Here is an 18868-nt window from a genome sequence, read left to right as displayed (position 1 = left end):
GAGGATGAGGTCAGTTTGAACTTTGGTGACATCTACGGAACTACAACGGAGATTGTCTGGCTCTTTGGAAGAGGAGTAGGAGGAAATCCCCGCGCTCCTTGCTTTACCCGGTTGGGTTGGAAAATGGCTGGGAGATGGTTCGGGATCAGCGGGTTGTTGCTGGTTTACTGATGCAATTGATTGATAGAGACCGTCGGAGTATACGGAACAGTTGAAGAGGCATCTTTATACAGCTTCTGGAGTTACAGAGATGGCAATGGCCGGATAGTATGTGCAAGATTGTAGGTACCCAATGTAGTCAGTTGGAAGGCGATATCCACGTAAGAAGCATGGAGTAGTTACGGAGTATGCCTTGCGTGGTGATAGTTTCTGTTATGATTAGGTAGAGGCGGGAATGGGATAGTCGTCTCTATTTATTCTTCGATAACTGAGTTAAAGAAGAGAAGAAACAATCCACCAGAACTTGATTCTATCGGAGACTGCGTTTGCTCAACTAGCCGCCAGAGTCTCGGGCCATCTGAAGTCCAGCGCATCGCTCGATTGTTCGTCCGCCGTCGAACGACTTTTTGCACCTCCCCAGCCTTCTCTTTTTCTCGCTCACCTAGCTCCAGCTCCAGCTCCAGCTCCAGTTCCAGTCTCAGTTCCAGTTCCAGTTCCTTTTTCTCTTCTCGCCGTCTCCATCGTTCCTCATCGTTCCTCATCGTTCCTCATCGTCTGGAATTCTGTTTCTATTTTCTCCCCCCTGCCAGATGTCCCCTTTTTGACCCTGTGCAGCGACTTCTTCCATTGCTTGGGTGTTGCTGATGGTGTTGGGATTATGAGCGGCTGAACCCTCCCTCCATCCAACTCCTAGCAAGCCTCCATTCACCTCCCTCCCTCCTCCTTCGTCCCTCTACCTCTCCTCCGATCAGCTGCTTCACTGTCCCTCCTTCATTCCATCCAGTCTCCCTCCTTCAACCGTTCGCCTGCGCTGGTACGCTTGACTCTCTTTTCCTTTTCTTCCTTACACTTGACAGCCTCAGCCTCACCTAACATTCCTTACCTCCCCACACCCCGCCTCTGCCACACTCCCCATTCCACACGCCCTGACCGACCCTTGTCCTGAAGGCTGCACTCCGATCTTTGTGATCGGTAGTAACACTTCCAATTTGTTAACGTCGGGGCTCAGGTCTCCCCCATACATTCCCTGTTCCTGTTCCTTTCCCTCTTCCAGAAACCCAATTCCTACCCATTGCCCCTCAAGAGCTGCATACCCTACCCTCCCCCTCACTTGGGATGAAGAGAGAAAAAACAGTAGGAGCTCGGGAAAGGAAAGCCGACAGACTATGACCTGCTTGGCTGCCTGAAAGCAAGCTATACAAAAAAGAATACCTCTCCCACTCTTCTCTTCCCTTCCGCCATGGGCGTCAACTCCCGAAGGCCGCTTCTGCCAGCCCCCACAGAGTCCCTTGTCGACACCACCGTTAGCGGCAGCGTCACTGGTACTGATTTGGGAACTGACATCTCTCGCCGCACAGACAAAACATCTTACTCGATTCCCGACGACGGGAGTCCCGTCATCATTCCGACCCGACGGAAGCACCGCTCGCGCGGTGAGGACGACTCCAAACTGTCTCGCTCAGCGCATCACTCCCAGACCTCCCTGCTCATCGAGTACTTCGAGGGCGGGAAGGGGTCTGGTGCGATCGTCTCTCGACCTAGTGTTCGTGTTCGAGTCACCCCTTCGTCTGGGAAGAAGTCGAAGGAACCGAGTGTCCACATCACCGACTCTGCTGGAAATCGGAGGCCGTCATATTCCCGCCGCATCTCTTTTGGCTCCCCTTCAAAACAAAAGTCAGGTGGCGAGGGCGCTGGTGATGATCTAAGCTATACGTCGTCCGCAGATGAAAATCAGCAATCGGGGCCTGTCGAGATTGAATTGGTGAATCGCGACCAGGGCAGCGAGCTTTCGAGCCTTTCCCGCGACCGCAAGTATCTGCCGACTTCGGATATTTCGTCTATGCCCGCGGATAGCATGCTCGAAGCCCCATCATCTGGCCCCCGACGAAAGCGCAGCCAAAGCCTAGAAAGAGATCTTGAGGAGCCCGAAACTAAGGACTATCTTAAAACCCCGAGACACCAGAGAAGCCGGAGCCTAAGTACAGAGCGGATTGCCCAACGTGCCGCGGAAAAGGTCAGCAACTACTCTCGCGACGCTTCAAGCAAACGTCGGGCGGATAAAAGCCGAGGCATCGCCGCCGACTACCACGAAGTAGAGTCCAAGTCTCCCCGCCGCAAAGGTTACTCGAAAGACGACGATATGGCGAGCCCGGAGTCCAGCCTGCTAAGCGCATCCGCTGTTTCCTCCCATCGCCGCTCTGGGGATCAATACTCTTTCCGGTCCAATACCTCCAAATCTTCATTGAACAACCCAAAGCTCCTCGAAACCGTTGAAGACGCTATTCGAAGGTTGATTCTTCCTGAACTCAAGGAGCTAAAGAAGGACCAGAAAGTGATATCCAACACTTCAAAATTTGAGCGCGATGTGAACTCATCCTACTCGCCAGCGAGCTCAGAATCCCGCGACGGACTGGTCAGGCGGCTGTCCAAACATGCAAGTGCACCAAATGTTAGGAAGCCCAAGGTCGTCTTAAACAAGGATAGCCGAGACGATGGCATTGTCCTTGCTGATGGCTCAGTTTCGTCACAAAAAGAGCGCCGTGCTAGCCGAGACAGTGAGATGGCTACGGACACGGGATACATCAAAGGTCTTCGACCGGATCTCTCTGAACAAGACATGGTACGGCGGCAAAAAAGCAAGGGTTTGCGCGACGCTGAGAAAGCGGCTATTGTTGGTAGCCGTCTAACGGCAGCCAACCTCCAGCATCACGAATCGCGTTCAAGTCTCGACAAGTACTACGACGAGAAAGAAAACCAGCCCAAAGGCATCAATGAGACGGAGCTCGTGTTCCAGAAGCACAATGTTGCTCCAATGCCACTCCGTAGTGCTATCGAATCAGATATGACAAGAGCCTCTCTTCTCTCCGAACAAACCTTAGAGCCGGAGACTCCCCACGACAATGTTATGCGGGCCTCTCCTGCCCACAGCTCACCACGAGGCTCACAATACAACTTGGGTCTCAAGCACAGCAACATGTCAAGTCACAATTTGTCTGGCCACACTCTTTCTGACCACGGGCGGGACTGGAGTCCTTCACCTTCTGGCGAAGCTGCTGCCGGCGCAATTGCCGCCGCTGCCGCAGCGAACCTTTTGGACACCCACTCCGACCATCGCGAGCTCAGTTATGGTGACCACCTAAATGCTAGACGCGCCCTCAGCCCCATTCAGAGTGTCGCCAGCAACCAAAGCGAATCTCATGTCAGGCAAGGCTCAACCCAGCATGTTCCGCAAGAGTACTCTGGAGATGAGAAAGAGATGGAGCCGCGCCTCTCGATAGAGTCGCTCTCTTCTGCTCCTAGCACAAGCCTCGCAAGATCCCAACGGCCAGATCGCATTAGTGCTGAAAGCCAGGACGAAATCCTACGGAACCGGAACGAAGCCGGTCCGGAGCTAGGCTATGAGGGCTCGTCTGTACTTTCTGTTCAATCACTTAGAGACAAGCATTGGCTGGAACAATCAGAAGATGGTGACGACTACCGGTACTCGGTGGCGGAAACCGCAAGCACTGAAGCCAAGCACTTGAGTGGTTACAATGAAGATAGTGAGGTTGATTTCATTGGGAAGGCTAACCAAGGCCGACCAGTCGCTGAGGGTGTTGGTATCAGCCCTCGGTTTGTCCACCCTACAGCTGTTGAGTCGGCTGTAGCATCGGTGCTTGATCCATCTATCTTGGACACCAAGTCCAATCAATCTGGAGGAAGTCACTCGCACTCCAACACATTTGTCCAGCAGGACTCCCCCAGCACAAGGTCCCTTCGCGAGGTAAACCAGACTTCTCGCCAGGGAAGCCCTCTTAAGCAGCGACAGGACGCCTCAAGTCCGGACGCGACTTCCTTCCCTAGGCGTATGGGCGTCACTTCCCCACCTCAAAGTGTCACACAGTCACTTGACGACCTGACTGAACCGATTCAGCTGCCTCTTGACCACCATGGCTCGTCCCCCCTCCCACAAGACCGTGATCTGAGCCCGGAGACGGAATCCGAGATCAACACAAACCCATCAATCATCCAAGGCCCCATTGGAGGTGTCGCTCACGATACTGCTTGGCCTTACAACCCGTCGTCTGCACAGGGTGCTGGTCAGTCGCCTCTCTTTGACAAAGGTGCCACCAGTGCCGGTCTTGGCTTGGCTCCTGCACAGGATGAATACGAAGACTACTATCCTGAAGATGATTATAACGTCAATGCCTACCATGACGAGCAGTACGCAGCTGGGCCTGAGTATGGCACCCCGCCTGGAGCTAAGGATGAAGGCTATGTGTCGGCTGCCAACCCTATCTCCCCAAGCCCTCAGCCAGGGACCAAGGGATTTGGTGGTATCGACACCAACGGGCTTGGTCTGTTTGACAGCCCTACCGGAGCCGATGATCCACTCGAATCAGGACACCAACGACACTTCAGCGGCTACTCTCATGGCGTTGGATCGCCTCTGTATGATGGTGCAACAGGACGAGGCATCGACCGGATTCAGTCTAAAGATATTGTGGCACTTATGGACCATGTAGGTTATGCATTTTCTTACGAAATGGGATTTTGCTAATGCTTCCAGCTTACTGTTCGCGATGCTCAGCGGAACGCCCGAGATACAGAGATCCTGGTGACTCTGGTTCGGAGCGCTGCTGAAATGCGCAATTCTTTTGAGGAGATGAAGAAGTTCATTGCCCAGCAGGATGGCATGATCTTGGAGAACAACGAGCGACAGCATGAAAGGACAGTCAAAGCTATCGGCGGGCCGCGCCCACTGCCGGCTAGTGGCAGCAGGAGCACCCGTCAAGCCTCTTTTGATGACGTGGACGACTCGCCTGCAAAGCGAAAGAACCTGTTCAAGCGTGCCCTAAAGGGGCTGAGCCTCAAATCTTCTAACGATTTGACACGGATCGAAGAGATGCTTGAACAGCTTCTCGATGAGATGGATGCCCTACGCTCTAGTCAGCATGATATGCTGCGTAGCGGCAACCGTGGCCCAGCTAGCGTCGATCCTGAGGGATATGAGCCTGAGGGCATTGCTGGGACATCCTCACCCGGCGATCAATCTGGATACCTTTCCAGTTCCTCTCGGGCTGCCCCTGAGCCACGAGGCACGGGCTTGCGACGCGACGTCGACACGCGTGTCAGCACGGTGCCAGAAGCGGATGAGGACGAGGATTTTGACGAACGCGGAGAGTTTCTCAGCCCTCAATTACCTCTACAGGAGACTGCGCAAAACCAGCGTTCTGCGCCAGGCCCACTCTCGACTCCTCCAAGGGGAACAGTTGCCTCTGGCGCTCTAAGCAACAGCAATGAGACAACGCCAAAGGCAAGCGACAAGGCGCGAAAGCACAAGTCCAGTAGCTCGTCATTTTTCCCGAAGATCTCTCGCTGGTCCAAGACCACAGCATCATCTATGGGAGACAACATCCGCAACAGCATGCAACCCGCCCGCAAGGACCGTGTGTCCTTTGAGGCCTCACGCTCTGGATCCGACATCGGGCATGCTTACAAGGCGCCTGACTATTATGATCCTCAGGGTGATGACAGGATTAGGTCCAACTATACGCTTGATGAGGGATCCCCACAACAAGAGAACCGCCCTCCCTCGCCGTTGGTTCCATCGCAGGTCTCGGAAGCTCCAAAGTACCGTGCCCACCGGGACAGCCTCGACATGCAGCACCCCCAGCCACGCCAGGGTCCTACTGGGCGCTACCAGTCTCAGTTGGAGTCGCAGGCACAGATATATGGCGCGCCTACCAACCATTCCGACCAGTGGGGTTCAAACCCTAGCTTTTCCGCTCTCAATGGAAACCGCCGATTCAGCGGTGGGAGCCGCCTCTCTCCTATTTCCGATGCAGGCTACTCGGAAACGAGCGCGCGGTCAAGCCGCCAGGGGCCTCCGCGGCCGCCCAAAGTCAAGGACGATGGTCCGTTGTTCCCAGAGAGACCTCCTAAGATCAAAGAAGGCGAAGAACAGTCATATGCGGACCGTGCAGTTTCACGAGTAAGTTTCATCATCCCTGACCTACAAATAGAGCAACACTAACCCTCTGAACAGAGCTCCGCCATGCAATCCCCACGCAGCACACCACCTCCGCGAAAGCCCACTGGGCCTCGTCCTTTAAACTCCGGCAGCCAGTACAACAGCCCCAGCAGAAGAAGAAAGAACTACCGTGACAGCCCTGAACAGGTTGACGACGAGCACGACTACTAAAGCTCGAGTTTGACACTCGAGCATCTCTAATGACACGATTTATGAGCAGTAACTTCTCTTGGTTTCATGACTGGCGTCTTTGCATATTGCCAATATCATTTTCCCCTCCATATACATTTGCCGACAGCGGCTGATGAAGATGTAAACTTTTATCACTTTACTTTCTGATGTACCTAGCGATTCCCTTCTGCTGCATATTCTCTTGTCTATGGGCATGTAATGGCAAAAGCATGCGTACATTGCACTCAATAACACGTTCTCTTGTACACTTCACGGCCTTTCTTCGTACCCCCCCACTCCTGATGCGGGGTCACCAGATGCACATGGCGTCAGCGCGCTAAGGTTCCGTATCTAGACCTCTTTAACAATTGCATACTCCTGCCCACCACCATACTTCTCCTACGTAAATACTCAAAATGCCAACCGATCCTCTGGACTTGACCATCTGCGCCACGTGCGGAACCCAGTTCTCAACCCCCTCTCCACCCCCCTTATGCAAGATCTGCGATGACCCAAGGCAATACGTCCCGCCAACAGGGTCAGTAGCTCTTCTACTTGATGTATACCCGAAGAGATTTGACTGACCTGTAGACGATCCTCTGAAACAGCCAAGCCTGGACAACCCTCCGCACCCTCCAACAATCCAACCCAACCTACAGAAACATCTTCACCCCAGACCCCATCCACGGCGAGAAACTGATCGCCATCCAGACGGAGCCCAAACACGCCATCGGCCAGAGAGCCTATCTCTGCCGAACACAGACACCCATCCCACTCTCATCCCAACAACCTCCCAGCACCGGGCAACCCCCCAAGGAAGAACCCACATTCAACATCCTTTGGGACTGCCTCACCTACATCGACGAGAAGACCATCTCTCGAATAAATGAGCTCGGCGGGATCCACGCGATTGTGATCTCTCACCCGCATTATTACACAACACATTTGATCTGGGCGGAGACCTTCAACTGTCCCGTTTATCTTTCTGCGGAGGATGAGGAGTGGGTTTGTATCCGCGGGGATCGGCAGAGGTTCTTTACGGAGGGGGAATTGGGTCTCTCGCCTGCATTACTTTCAGTTTCGGGGAGTCAAGAAGGGCTTGAGGGTCGAGCGGAGACGGAGCTAGATATATTGGTGATCAAAACTGGGGGCCATTTTCCAGGGAGTACGGTGTTGCTGTGGAAGTCGTTGAGGACGTTGCTGATTGCGGATACGATTGCTGTGGTGCCGAGTGGGCGTTATTGGGTTGGGAGGCCGGAGGGGACGGCGTCGTTTACGTTTATGTGGTCTTATCCGAATATGGTGAGCTTCTTGGCTCTCTTTCTTGAATGGACTAGATGGTTAACGGATTTTAGATACCCCTCAGTGCTGACGACGTGCTTGGGATCTGGAAAGCTATCCAGCATACGGACTTTGAAATCACCCGTGGGGCCTTTGCCGGGATGGATACAGATACCGACAGCAAGAAGCGTCTCCTGGACAGTGCTAAGATCTTTGTCAAGGCGATGGGATATCTGGATCATGCTATTCATCAGGAAGAATGTCTTTGATGTGCGTGATAAAGTTGTGTACACAATGAAGCCACCTGCATAACCACAACCCCAATAAGACTGGTAATGATGATACATCAAGGTAAGAGACAGGTTACAAGTCAGAAAAAGGACGCACAGAAGTCCTGATTGAAGGCATGCGCGTATGATGTTTTGCTGTCGCCAGTGCACTATAGTCCATCCCTTCACTAATGGGGAACTTGCCCGGGAAGCTGTCGGCCGACTTCATCGGTTGATGTTCGGCAGCTGGCTCGTTGATTTCGAGTGCGGATCGATCAAGCCGGGTGCTTTCTGCCACGAGGGAATCAATTGAGTACGGTTGGCCGACAAGACTGAACTGCGGTTCTCCTCCGGAGACGATCTTGGTATACTGAGCTGCCGAAATAACCTTGCACTGTCGCGGAATTGACGTGTGAGCATGCAAGTTGTTCGCTGATAGACTCCTCCCAACTGACGAGTAGACCGAGTCACTGCGAGACGACGGCGTAGACGAAGAAACATCACTAGGGACTCTCTTTGCAGCATCAACCGGACCGGCCTCCACCTCTCGCACATTCTCGTCCACCATCGTAGGCTCGGGTTCTTCCTCACTAAGCAACGTATTCAGTTTGGGTATACTCATAGCCGAAACCGACGACGACACGTCCCGGAAGATTTGCTCTGCCTGCCGCCCAACATCCTCGCCAGTATTCAGTGCCTCGATCATCTCTGACGGAGAAAGCTCCCACCGAGGCAATGACTGCGCGGCAACCTGAACCCGCGAGGCAAGCTGAGTCTGGCCCTCAATCTCACGAAGACTCTTTTCAAAGTCATCTCTCACCATGGAGTCGACAATGTGTGCAATGCGTTGTTCGCGACGGTCTATCGCGCGGCGGATACTTGAGTTAGGGTCATGGATGGAGACCGGATTGGTTCTTGTAATGCGGAGGATGGACGTTGTAGTTTGCAGGACCCGAAGCTCGACAACGGCTCTCATCAGGGCGAAGGTGTTGGAGACATTGACATTGCGGGGGACATGCTCGCGGTCGTGTTCATGATCTGTTCGGTCTTCTGCGCTGGGGGCATGCTGGCCTTGGGTTTGGTGACCTTGGGCTTGATTGAGGTCTGGCTCCGAGGGAATGCCTGAGGCCGGACTGGAGAAGCCGCTCATTGTTAGGGTGGACAAGAGTAGTGGCCTCGAGCCATGAGGAGGAGTTGGTCATCACGAAGAAAGTGAAGAAGCGGGCAACACCGACGAGTGATGGTGGTGACAGCGGTGGCTTGGGAAGGAGCGACCAAGAGCAGCTGCCACGGTAATCTTGCAACTCAACCAGTGTAGGATGACAAGATTTTGGGGGTAAAGTGGTATGATGTGCAGGACAGTAGACCGGAGCATATCTCCCAGCTGGGTAATGATGAAGCTGTAGCTCCCGACTATCTCCACACGACCCTCCCCACCTTCATCCATCACCTTCAGGTTCCTCCTCACCCCCGCTACCTTCATCCTCTTTCAGATCATCACAAAGAATCTTTATATCATTTTCTTCAGAAACAAGCTGGCGCACAGAGCAGCGCTCGGCGCATCCACCCGCTTCATGGCCTCCCTACAGGACTATTCCCTCCGTCAACGCCGCTTCGCCCCCCTCAACCCATCCACCACTAACGCCGACGCATCGAACGCGCCACAACTGAAAGGCATTGTGTTCGACGTCGACGGCACACTATGGTGAGTCCTCTGTCTAGCTTGAGAGCTGAATTAATCGATGATCTCAGCCTCCCTCAAAACTACATGTTCGGCGAAATGCGGTACGCTAGCCATGAGTCAGATGGTCTGGACACCACTAAGAATGACCAGAGCAGCACTGGGAATCAGCAAATCAGTCGATATTCTGCACCACATTCGTAGCCTGCCCACGGCAGAGGAGCAGCTCGAGGCCAGCAACAAGATTAAGGCCATTGAGCGCGAAGCCATGGACCACCAGGAGCCACAGCCTGGGCTTGTAGAGTTGATGGATTATCTAGAGAAGAAGGGAGTGAAGAGGGCTTTGTGTACGAGGAATTTCGAGTATGTCATTTCTCCTCTCTTTCAAGCCTCAAGGATAGGCGGAGTGAGGCTAAAAGGTCAGGATGCCCGTCATGAATCTTCTCCAGAATCACCTTCCGGAGCATGTCTTCCTGCCTATCATTACCAGAGAGACGCCAGGATTGCTTCCCAAGCCCGATCCAGCTGGTATTCTGCATATTGCAGGCGAATGGGGGCTAAAGAATCGGGCTGAGAGCCTGATCATGGTACTACTCCTACCCTTCTTATCCCACCCTTCGATGGCAGATGATTTGACAATGCGCTAGGTCGGTGATAGCATAGATGACATGGCCGCTGGTCATAGTGCGGGTGCCGCAACGGTGCTACTGCTCAATGGCCACAATGGCCATCTGAAAGAGCACTTGCACACAGACCTGTGCATTGAGAAGCTGAACGAGCTTATTGACATTCTGGAAAACGGATTCGTCGGGAGCAAAACCCGCGCCGAGCTCCCGTCTAGCGATCAGCAAGCATGATCAATGCAACTGATTCATATAGAAGGTGGATAGGGCTCCTCGTTGCCCACGCTGGAAATGTTGATATCACATATATGACGCCTAGTAATCGTACAGGATAGAGCCTTGGGTATTCGCATAAACTTCGATCCATCCAACTTCAAATCAATCAACCACCGAACGTTCAAGTGTACATGGCAGACGTATAGTCACGGGCCTGCGGCTCATTAGCATCATAAGCTTAGCAATATCTTAAAGTCGATATCTATCCCAGGCTTTCTTCCCCGCGCTAGGCATCGGACGGTAGGCATCTCCACCTCCGCCGCGTTTACCTCCACGTCCCCCACGACCATTACCTCCACCTCTACCTCCCCTCGGTGGGCCGGAAGGACGACCATGACGAGGTGGCGACCTCGGCGGTGGTGGCTGCTGCTGCCAACCTCCTCGCCCGCGTCCCGGCCTACCTCGGTCCCGACCAGGGGACATGGAGCGCTGTCGGGGGTCATAGCTCCTAGTATAAGAATCCTCGCGATCACGGTAGTCTCGAGATGGAGGTGGCGGAGGTCCGTTAGGGCCCCTGTTATTTTTCCCAGCCATGCCTCCAATTCGGATGTTGATATTCCCTCTATTTGCGTTGCGGTTGCCATTTATCGGACCACCTCTTCGGTCATCACTTCGAGACATGAGCATCATATCATCACTTTCCGGTGACGGGGACCGGGCCTGGTCTGCTCGGCCGCGGATTTTCAGACCGCGCTGCCCACCTGTTGGTGGAGGGGCTCTGCCGTGTGAAGCATTGAGAACTGAATTGAGATTCGTGATTACGCCGGGGTCGATTCCGCGGGTTGTGAATGATGAGAAGGGAAAGTGCCGGTTGAGATTGGGGCAGTCGCCAACAAGGTGACTGTTACTTGTGCAGTGGCAGCAAGAGATAGAGACGATGGCTGGGGAAGCGGTCGTATCCTGACGCGGAAACCTCCAGAGGTAGTCGCATTCGGTCTCGATGTGCGTCGTGGACCCGCACAGATCACAGGGGATTTCTGTCGCAGTATTTTTGAGTGCAGAGGGACATTGTTTTTGGTCATGACCACGTTCACGACACCTTTGACATCTTCGCCACTGTGGACAGAGGCTACTTTGGTGTCTATTCCAGGCACCGCAATGTGCGCACTGTTCTTGTTAGTGGGATTCTCGAACACTTGAAGGTTGTCTAAACCTACCTCCTTCAGGGGACAGACGTCAGCGAGGTGACCCTCGCGCAAGCACTCCAAACACGTGATCGGCATTTGTAGGTTAATATCGTTGACGTCCCGGTCGTAGAACACCATCTTGGCTTGTAAGTCCATATCGTCCTGGTCCAAGTCCGCAAGGGTCAAAGGCGCGGCAGGGTATTTCTGCGCGAAGCGGAGAAGCGCACTCTCTTTCGAGTCGGTCGCAGAGCCATTCATCGCCCCATCCTGTCCTTCAAAAATATCGATTGTAGCCGGTGTTCTTGAAACAGACAGTGATTCGGGATCATAAGCATCATCCCCACTAGAATCCTCGTCGGAAATGGTTATAACATCGTTTTGACTTCGACTTTGCCCCTCTGAACCAACATTCAATATGATAGAGTCGTCAGCTTCCGAGTCCAAGGATTCAGAGTCATCCGACTCTGCAGATGCAATTGACTGAGATTCTTCGTGCACCTCGCCCTCTTCCATCTCGACGTCATTGAAATCGTTCGCTTCTTCCTTGTCTTGATCCTCAGCTCTCGTTGGCGAGCCAGACGCACTCCGGCCCCGCCAGTATGTCCCATTCACAGCTTCGAAGTTCTTCGCGGCGGCAGACTCCGGTCCTGTACTCGCAGTCGCATTCGCATTCGCATTCGCACTAGAAGCACCACGCAACGACGTCCTGATCACGCTTTTTCCCGTCTTATTCCAGTTCGGCGCCGGTGCACTTGTAGTTCCCACAATCGAAGTTACACCCTTTGCAGTTTCATCTTTGTCCTCACTTTCGCTCTCGCTCTCGTTTTGGCTGTCACTTTCACTCTCACTTTCACTCAAACTATCACTTCCAGACGAAGACTCCGACGACGTCTCATCATCCGAACCCGCTGTGTTCACCGGATCAACCTCTAACGTAGTCGCACTGAAACTCGCGCCGCGGGGAACAAAGTCCTGAACATCGGTATCCTGTGTGTTTCGAGACCGTCGTTGCCTTTTGCTCGGTGGTTCGCGGGAGGTGTGTCGCGACGATCGGTTGCTGCCGCTTGCGCTTGCGGTTCCGCGGGCGCGCTGAGCGCCGAGAGAGGCGATTCTTGAGTCTTGGTCGTCGTTTGATATGTCCGACATGATTTGGAAGAGAAGGCGTGGAGGATTGGTGAAGGAACAAAGTTGGATTTTGTTGTTGTCAGTGCGCGGGTGGGTGGATCTAAATGGGGAGGGAAATTTTACGGATGGGGGAAGGGGCCAAGTGCGCCCGCTATACTTACACAGGTAGTAGGTAGGTAGATACCAGCCCACGTCATTTCACCGAATACCTAGGTAGATGTCTTGCTCAAGATGAACTTAAGGATAAATGCTTGAACTCGCTTCATATAGACCCATAAATGCTAATCATACCAAGGAAATGCGGAAAGGGTATCTGATGAAACATGACAAGATCAGCGACGCCGAACAACTCCTACAACTGTCAACACTCCTTCTCCGACTTCGACTCTCCAGCCTTCGCGAGCCAACATTTTCCCAACAGCTGGGCCAAGACGCGAAGTTCCATCACGACTATGACGCCCAAGACCAGTGATAATGCGGTAGCCACCTCGAGCAGCCTCTCCGTCCCCTCCTCTCATGTACTTGGAATCTCCAAGGGAATCCCACCACCGAGCAACACGTTGACTGCTGATACGGACAGCATCTTGGACAGAAACACCATGCAGGTCGAGGCTATTCCACGACGATTGCTGATCGACAAAGGCATCGGCAGCGGCAGCAGCATCTTTCTTTGCACGCTCAAGATGATCGCGAGCCACAGAGGAGTAATACGCCGCAGCCCCTCCCATCAGCTTATCTGATTTGCCGCGTCTATAGGCTGCGGATGCCTTGGAGAATGCCTCCGACCCAGCAGAAAAGTGATATCCTGCGGACGCGGTGACTTCATCGTAGCCTCGAGAAGATCTTGCTCCAGCCCGTTGCTTGGGCGCTTCTTGCTCAACATCGACTGGTGGAGGTGAGGTTGTAATCTTGATCAATTCAGCCACCGACAATGGTGCCGGGCTTGCCATTAGCGCAGTTGCTAGTTCGTGTGCGGCAGAGATTGACCTTCTCGTGATGTTCAGCAAACCGGCAAGAAGATCTGGTGTGTGAGTCGGAAACTCCTGTAAGAGTTCTGCAACTTGTGTGACCATGACGGGGTCTTCGGTAATAGCCTTTTCATCTTTTGGAGCGTGCGAATCTGCCAAAGATCGGATGGTAGCAGGTAAAGATGCTCCATTCGCGTGATAAGTTGACGTGACGGTTTCTCTTTTCAAGTCGGGAGAGACTCGAGAACAGATGAACTCAATGTCTTTCTGCGCAACCTCCCATTTGTTCACAGCATTGCTTGCATCAGACGAAACTTCAGAGTTGAGGGGTGACGCGGGGTCTTTGTTTTTGCCATTCTTATTCTTGCCCCCGCGCTTGCGATTCTTCTTCCTACCAGCCGTGTCATCTCCAAAGCCGTCCACGCCCTTAGGGAGAACGACTTTTGCCCCATCTTCCTCTGACGGCTGCCCATCAAAAAATGCGAGGTTTAACAGAACGTCCATGGACCGGTCGACATCACCGTTTGACTTGCTCAGTGTGTGCTGAATCGTGAAGCGATCGGTATTCGGGAACATCTCAGTCAGATATAAGATCTTATTTTCTTCACTTGCTCCAGCTAGCGAAAGTGACCCATCAGGGCCGTGAGTGTAGGACACGCGAGAGCATGTTGAGCGGCTCTTGTCGCTGAAACTCAATGACGAGAACTCGCTTGTAGTATCGGTTCCTCGCGAAGGGTTTGTGTCAGCCTGGGAAAGGCTCGGATCTGACTCGAGTCCGCTGTTTGAGTTCAAGCCGCTCGTACCAGAGGGATCGAAAGGCAGATCCTCTTGCTCCCAAGCAGATAATCTTAGGGCGTCAAGAGTCTCGCGCAATTGCTGAAGCTGCACGAGATCGGTGAGGTCATAGTCGAACACAATGGCCGTAAACAACGCAGGGTCGAGAGGCGGGCAGTAGCTTTTCTCCAACTCCTGTAACAAACACAAGTCAGTTGTTGTCAAGCAAGCAAACGGCAGCCTCGGCGCAGGTTGTCCCCAGAGGGAATGGGAGTAGGACTGACTTTCAAGGTGTCTTCATTGTTATCAACCATCGTCTGTGTCGCTTGCTGTCTGGCGTAAATATCGAATAACTCTTACGGGCATGCCTTCAATGAGAGAATGTTTGTGGTGGGTTGGAAAGACGAGAAGCAAGCAGTCGTGGGGAAATTCAAGTGGGGGGAGATGAGCGATCTTAGACAGCGTCGCATTCTACACATGACATAACCAACAACCCAACAATCAGTTTTACCACTGCTATCATGATTTGGCAAGCTGACGCTGTTCTCAGGTGTGACTCATCTTTTTACGGCTAAGCAAAGCCGGAATATTTTCTCTTGATGTTAGGGAAAGACAATAGCCCTCCTGATACAAAAATGCCTGGAGGCAGGCGACTCTCAGATGCCGAACAGACCACCTTGAAAATCCAGGCCGGGCTTCTCAGTGATATCGTCAAGAAAAATTCCCGGTACCCCCCTGACCACCTTCCCCTGCAAGGACACTCTCGTTCGCGTCTTCCATCATGATACCTCCAGACTCTCCATCCTCTTGATCCGAACCAGACTGGCCCCAAGGAAGCTGTTCCCTGAGCTCAGAGAGCGACTCTATGGGAGACTCTCCGCAACTGCTGCCCGCGAACGGACGCGGCGGCCATGGTCGAGGAAACTCGCTGTGTTCACTTGATTCTCCAGACTCGTTCGGGAACGGAAACCGTAGGGCTGGGGTTGATGGCTCTGGACCTGGCTCGATGCCCTCATGGGGGAATGGAATGGGCCAGAAGCGCTTTTCGCTCAAAGGCTTATGCGCGGGAGCTGCAAGGGCAGCGCCGCAGAGGGTGACGATTAGGGCGGCGAACTGAAGCTTCATACTGAAGGACTGCGACTGGAAATTTGCAGTGCGGAGATGACACGGCTGAATATACTTGAGGCCGACTGGAGGGAAGGATTGATCAAGGATAACTGCTGCCGAACAGAGGAGACCTCCACGGAGAGAGATGAGGTCAATTTATGTACGCTCGAGGAACGTTCATTCAATGCCTTTGGCGGAGGCAACCTATGTTCCTCCTTGTACGAATACACACCATTCTGTCGTGTTCTCTATCCTGGGCATGTAAACATTTCCAGATGGTACATGGCAGGGGTATATGTCGGACATAGACCAGATAACCTGGCTTCTCGAGTTTCTCGGGCTCTTGCTTGACGGTCATCTCAAGGCGACATATAGGAACATTCGAGCAACATGTCGCCTGCTGAGGTAGCATCTAGGGTTCATCGCCATCGCAATTTGGCCGGTGTTTGCTGCGGGTGTTCCGTACGCGATACATCTCTCTGACAGCAGAACATACTTCCGACATGCAGTGTTTGAAGTGCAATTTGTCTTTGAATGAATGATGCTTCTAGCCGAATTTCTTCCGAGCTTTGACAAACCTGGTTCCACTCTGCTCAACATTATCAACAACTCTGTCGCACATCCTCATACTCGAGCACCGCGATGAACACTCGTTTACTCTTTAGAGGATGACTGGATAACGCAATATTGTCTTTGACTCGGCTGTACTAGATTATTGCAGGGCAGTTTTTCATGACTGAACCCAATCCATTTGGGATGAATTCTCGTTGAGTGTAGGAGTAACGAAACTGCTCTTGTAGGCAATCCCGTGTGTTTACTTGAGGTAGAAATACACGGCCTCGAGGTAGTAACCCACGCTGGGTTGTGCTGCAACATATACAGCCTTGTACTCTTCTGTTCCGTGATCAGGATTTCGAGGTTGACTCGAATCCACCTGGGTGAGGAGAGACTATGAATTCCGAGCTTCGTCAAGGATAGTCTCTTTCCTTCATCTTGTTCTGGGGAAAGCTCACTATTATCCAATATCCCAGGCCTCCGCATCACAAAGCTACGCTGGAGTCTATCACATTAGTTGATGTCGGCGTCTGCAGGTGAGTAAGAGGCGCTTTCCAATCAGACTGACACCGGTCACATCCGCATAGATGAGGCTAGTATGGAAATGAACTTTGCATGCCTTTGATCGCCGCCGCAATTATCAGAAACCAAAACTTACCAACACCCACCTCTCATCACAAACTGAACTTTTGATATCTGACAGCACAAGCCAGTGTAGAATGCTAACCATGCCCGTCGCATGGGACCTGCTATTGACAGAACAAACCTCGATAGCCAAATTTAGCCCTGCATGGAATCTGACCTATCCAACGTCTACCATCTGCAGCCGACATGAGACGTCCAACGCGGCCTGCGAACCGTCAATAGCGCCTGCAGAGGCTTCAAATATCGCTGCACGCTGAGTTTTCACCTGACAACACCCGCTCTATTCTGCTTCTCACTGACGTTGAGTGCCGCCAGGTTGAACTTTTCTCACGACCACCATTGCACCGACAACCAGGGGTTCTTCTTCCGACTTACGAATCGGATGTATCAGACGTCAGATGTCTCATTTACTTCCAATAGGAGAATCTTCGCAGGGCAGAGCTAGGTGAGCCCATATTGTATAGCCTGCGAGCCCCTCGCGTGATGGAAACTCTGAAGAAGGGGATGCGGTGTAGGTAATTCTTTCTATATAAGGGTCGCTATTTCTCCTATCCTGAGAACTTTTCAATCTATTATCCTTCTTTTACTTCTATAACCTCAATATATCCACAATGCGCTTCTTCGGCTCTCTCCTCGCCTTTGCGGCCTCTTCACTGGGTTCGTCCTAACCTCTTACACTCCAGCATCTATACTAAACGATCCCAAAGCTCTAACAATCACCTCACCCTCAACCACAAATGAGAAAGTCGACTTCAGCAAAGAATTTACCATCCGCTGGACATCCGTGCAGTACGCCACCTGTCACCACCATACTAAAAACACCATTTAACACCAAATCTCCTCACAGATCCGACCCCGATAACTTCACTATCACCCTCGTCAACCAGCTCGGCCACCGAGTGAACAAAGACCTCGCCGTCAACGTCGACTCCTCGAAGGAGGAGTACGTTGTCAAGAGCGTCTCGGATATCCCGATTGCGTGCGTGCACCTTGACTTCCCCCCTGCGACTCCTTCAAGGGCTAGACAAGCGCCCTCCTCCTTCCCCTCTCTCCCTTTCTCTTTCCTCCCCTGAATACTAGAGCTCTCTGCTTGTCTCTCTCTAGTCACAAATACTGACAGGACTGGAACGTATACAGAAACAACTACCAGATCAACTTCCGCTCCACAGACCGCAACAACATGGGTATTCTCGCCCAGAGCGCCATGTTCAACGTTACCGAGGTTGCGGAGAAGGAGGAGGAAGAGGAGGGTGAGTGCCCCTTGGAAGCCATTTATACCCCTTATACCGTTCCCTTTTCCATCTCGACTCTCTCTCTCTCTCCTCTACATAGGAAGGAAAGTACTAATGACGACACTCGATTACAGAGGAACCGACACAGAACGCAACAACTACTACAGCGTCTGCCGCGGAGCCAACGGAGGAGAACGCCGCTAGTGGAAGATTCGTAGCGTCGGGATTGTTGGCGGGTGTGTTGGGGGTTGCTGCCTTGGGGCTGTAGAGTAATGTCGCCTATCATGCAGAGGTTGGACGGACTTGACTGGCGCTGGGGTTGGTTAACAGTGGGTGAGCGGTAAGGAACAAGAGGATGGTATGGGTTTATGGGTGATTTAATTCCTTTGAGAGACGACGCGATGCGACGTGATGAGATCTATCACTCGTAATAATATCTACTATTTACGCTGGAAGAGCACGATTTATGCTGAGATTTCTACAACGGGACTACGTTCATGCAAGGATTTGATGGGCCAAGAATAGATCTTCCGGTTGATATCAAGTAAGGATAGTCTGATTCAGTCAGAGTTCGGGTCTATAAAAGCAGAGCGAGAACACAGATGGTAAGGAAATGAATAAATAAAGAAAGCCAGCCGGGAGGTTAAGAAAACACAGGCAGAATTTTAGACAAGGAAAACCGCCGAGATGAGAGAATCGCTTGACGTCCGATACCCAGAAAACATATGTGCGTAGATAGCCCTTTTCAGGAAGAAGAAAAATATGTATAAGAAATGTAAAGATGTAACCGAAGGGGTATTGGAAGAAAAGAAGAGAAACAAGAAAATGAGACAAGGTGCCGTCATGCTATGACAAGAGAGTT

General features: G+C 52.5%; 7 protein-coding genes across 7 annotated transcripts; 4 read left to right on the top strand and 3 right to left on the bottom strand.

Annotated features, from left to right (window-relative positions):
• The first annotated feature begins 927 nt into the window (after positions 1-927).
• On the top strand, positions 928-6596 carry BJY04DRAFT_227255 (uncharacterized protein). The gene is made up of 3 exons (XM_073718590.1): positions 928-4660; positions 4709-6133; positions 6188-6596. The coding sequence occupies exons 1-3, from the start codon at positions 1400-1402 to the stop codon at positions 6341-6343; spliced, it is 4842 nt and encodes a 1613-aa protein (XP_073576851.1). The 5' UTR covers positions 928-1399; the 3' UTR covers positions 6344-6596.
• A 6-nt stretch (positions 6597-6602) lies between these two features.
• Positions 6603-7940, top strand: BJY04DRAFT_45849 (putative metallo-beta-lactamase domain protein). The gene is made up of 3 exons (XM_073720432.1): positions 6603-6881; positions 6952-7645; positions 7699-7940. The coding sequence occupies exons 1-3, from the start codon at positions 6760-6762 to the stop codon at positions 7891-7893; spliced, it is 1011 nt and encodes a 336-aa protein (XP_073576850.1). The 5' UTR covers positions 6603-6759; the 3' UTR covers positions 7894-7940.
• Positions 7941-7987: 47 nt separating this feature from the next.
• On the bottom strand, positions 7988-9043 carry BJY04DRAFT_212999 (uncharacterized protein; the record flags this gene model as incomplete). The annotated part of the gene is made up of 1 exon (XM_073714752.1): positions 7988-9043. One exon carries the CDS (start codon positions 9041-9043, stop codon positions 7988-7990), a length of 1056 nt encoding a protein of 351 aa, XP_073576849.1.
• A 281-nt stretch (positions 9044-9324) lies between these two features.
• On the top strand, positions 9325-10547 carry BJY04DRAFT_45795 (putative haloacid dehalogenase-like hydrolase). The gene is made up of 5 exons (XM_073720430.1): positions 9325-9598; positions 9646-9678; positions 9728-9937; positions 9999-10161; positions 10222-10547. The coding sequence occupies exons 1-5, from the start codon at positions 9468-9470 to the stop codon at positions 10429-10431; spliced, it is 747 nt and encodes a 248-aa protein (XP_073576848.1). The 5' UTR covers positions 9325-9467; the 3' UTR covers positions 10432-10547.
• BJY04DRAFT_45820 (zinc knuckle domain protein) lies at positions 10406-12783 on the bottom strand. The gene is made up of 2 exons (XM_073720431.1): positions 11631-12783; positions 10406-11580 (listed from the first exon to the last, which is right to left on the bottom strand). Exons 1-2 carry the CDS (start codon positions 12744-12746, stop codon positions 10663-10665), a joined length of 2034 nt encoding a protein of 677 aa, XP_073576847.1. The 5' UTR covers positions 12747-12783; the 3' UTR covers positions 10406-10662.
• Positions 12784-12861: 78 nt separating this feature from the next.
• Positions 12862-14911, bottom strand: BJY04DRAFT_45786 (Smr domain protein). The gene is made up of 2 exons (XM_073720429.1): positions 14752-14911; positions 12862-14662 (listed from the first exon to the last, which is right to left on the bottom strand). Exons 1-2 carry the CDS (start codon positions 14779-14781, stop codon positions 13058-13060), a joined length of 1635 nt encoding a protein of 544 aa, XP_073576846.1. The 5' UTR covers positions 14782-14911; the 3' UTR covers positions 12862-13057.
• A 2474-nt stretch (positions 14912-17385) lies between these two features.
• Positions 17386-18274, top strand: BJY04DRAFT_212995 (GPI anchored serine-threonine rich family protein; the record flags this gene model as incomplete). The annotated part of the gene is made up of 5 exons (XM_073714751.1): positions 17386-17431; positions 17482-17563; positions 17622-17753; positions 17912-18024; positions 18141-18274. 5 exons carry the CDS (start codon positions 17386-17388, stop codon positions 18272-18274), a joined length of 507 nt encoding a protein of 168 aa, XP_073576845.1.
• Positions 18275-18868: the final 594 nt, after the last annotated feature.

This window comes from Aspergillus karnatakaensis, assembly GCF_047715665.1.
Source record: "Aspergillus karnatakaensis strain CBS 102800 unplaced genomic scaffold BJY04scaffold_2, whole genome shotgun sequence".
NCBI lineage: Eukaryota > Fungi > Ascomycota > Eurotiomycetes > Eurotiales > Aspergillaceae > Aspergillus > Aspergillus karnatakaensis.
Note: the sequence above shows the minus strand (reverse complement) of the source record. Positions and strands in the feature narration are given on the sequence as shown.

Coding starts and splice junctions, on each gene's coding strand:
- BJY04DRAFT_227255 (XM_073718590.1), top strand. CDS start 1,400: ATGGGCGTCAACTCCCGAAGGCCGCTTCTGCCAGCCCCCACAGAGTCC. Junction 4,661..4,708: donor TTGTGGCACTTATGGACCAT/GTAGGTTATGCA, acceptor TAATGCTTCCAG/CTTACTGTTCGCGATGCTCA. Junction 6,134..6,187: donor CGGACCGTGCAGTTTCACGA/GTAAGTTTCATC, acceptor CCCTCTGAACAG/AGCTCCGCCATGCAATCCCC.
- BJY04DRAFT_45849 (XM_073720432.1), top strand. CDS start 6,760: ATGCCAACCGATCCTCTGGACTTGACCATCTGCGCCACGTGCGGAACC. Junction 6,882..6,951: donor CAATACGTCCCGCCAACAGG/GTCAGTAGCTCT, acceptor CCTCTGAAACAG/CCAAGCCTGGACAACCCTCC. Junction 7,646..7,698: donor TGTGGTCTTATCCGAATATG/GTGAGCTTCTTG, acceptor AACGGATTTTAG/ATACCCCTCAGTGCTGACGA.
- BJY04DRAFT_45795 (XM_073720430.1), top strand. CDS start 9,468: ATGGCCTCCCTACAGGACTATTCCCTCCGTCAACGCCGCTTCGCCCCC. Junction 9,599..9,645: donor GACGTCGACGGCACACTATG/GTGAGTCCTCTG, acceptor CGATGATCTCAG/CCTCCCTCAAAACTACATGT. Junction 9,938..9,998: donor TTGTGTACGAGGAATTTCGA/GTATGTCATTTC, acceptor CTAAAAGGTCAG/GATGCCCGTCATGAATCTTC.
- BJY04DRAFT_45820 (XM_073720431.1), bottom strand. CDS start 12,746: ATGTCGGACATATCAAACGACGACCAAGACTCAAGAATCGCCTCTCTC. Junction 11,581..11,630: donor ACGTCTGTCCCCTGAAGGAG/GTAGGTTTAGAC, acceptor TAACAAGAACAG/TGCGCACATTGCGGTGCCTG.
- BJY04DRAFT_45786 (XM_073720429.1), bottom strand. CDS start 14,781: ATGGTTGATAACAATGAAGACACCTTGAAA. Junction 14,663..14,751: donor ACAATGAAGACACCTTGAAA/GTCAGTCCTACT, acceptor TGTTTGTTACAG/GAGTTGGAGAAAAGCTACTG.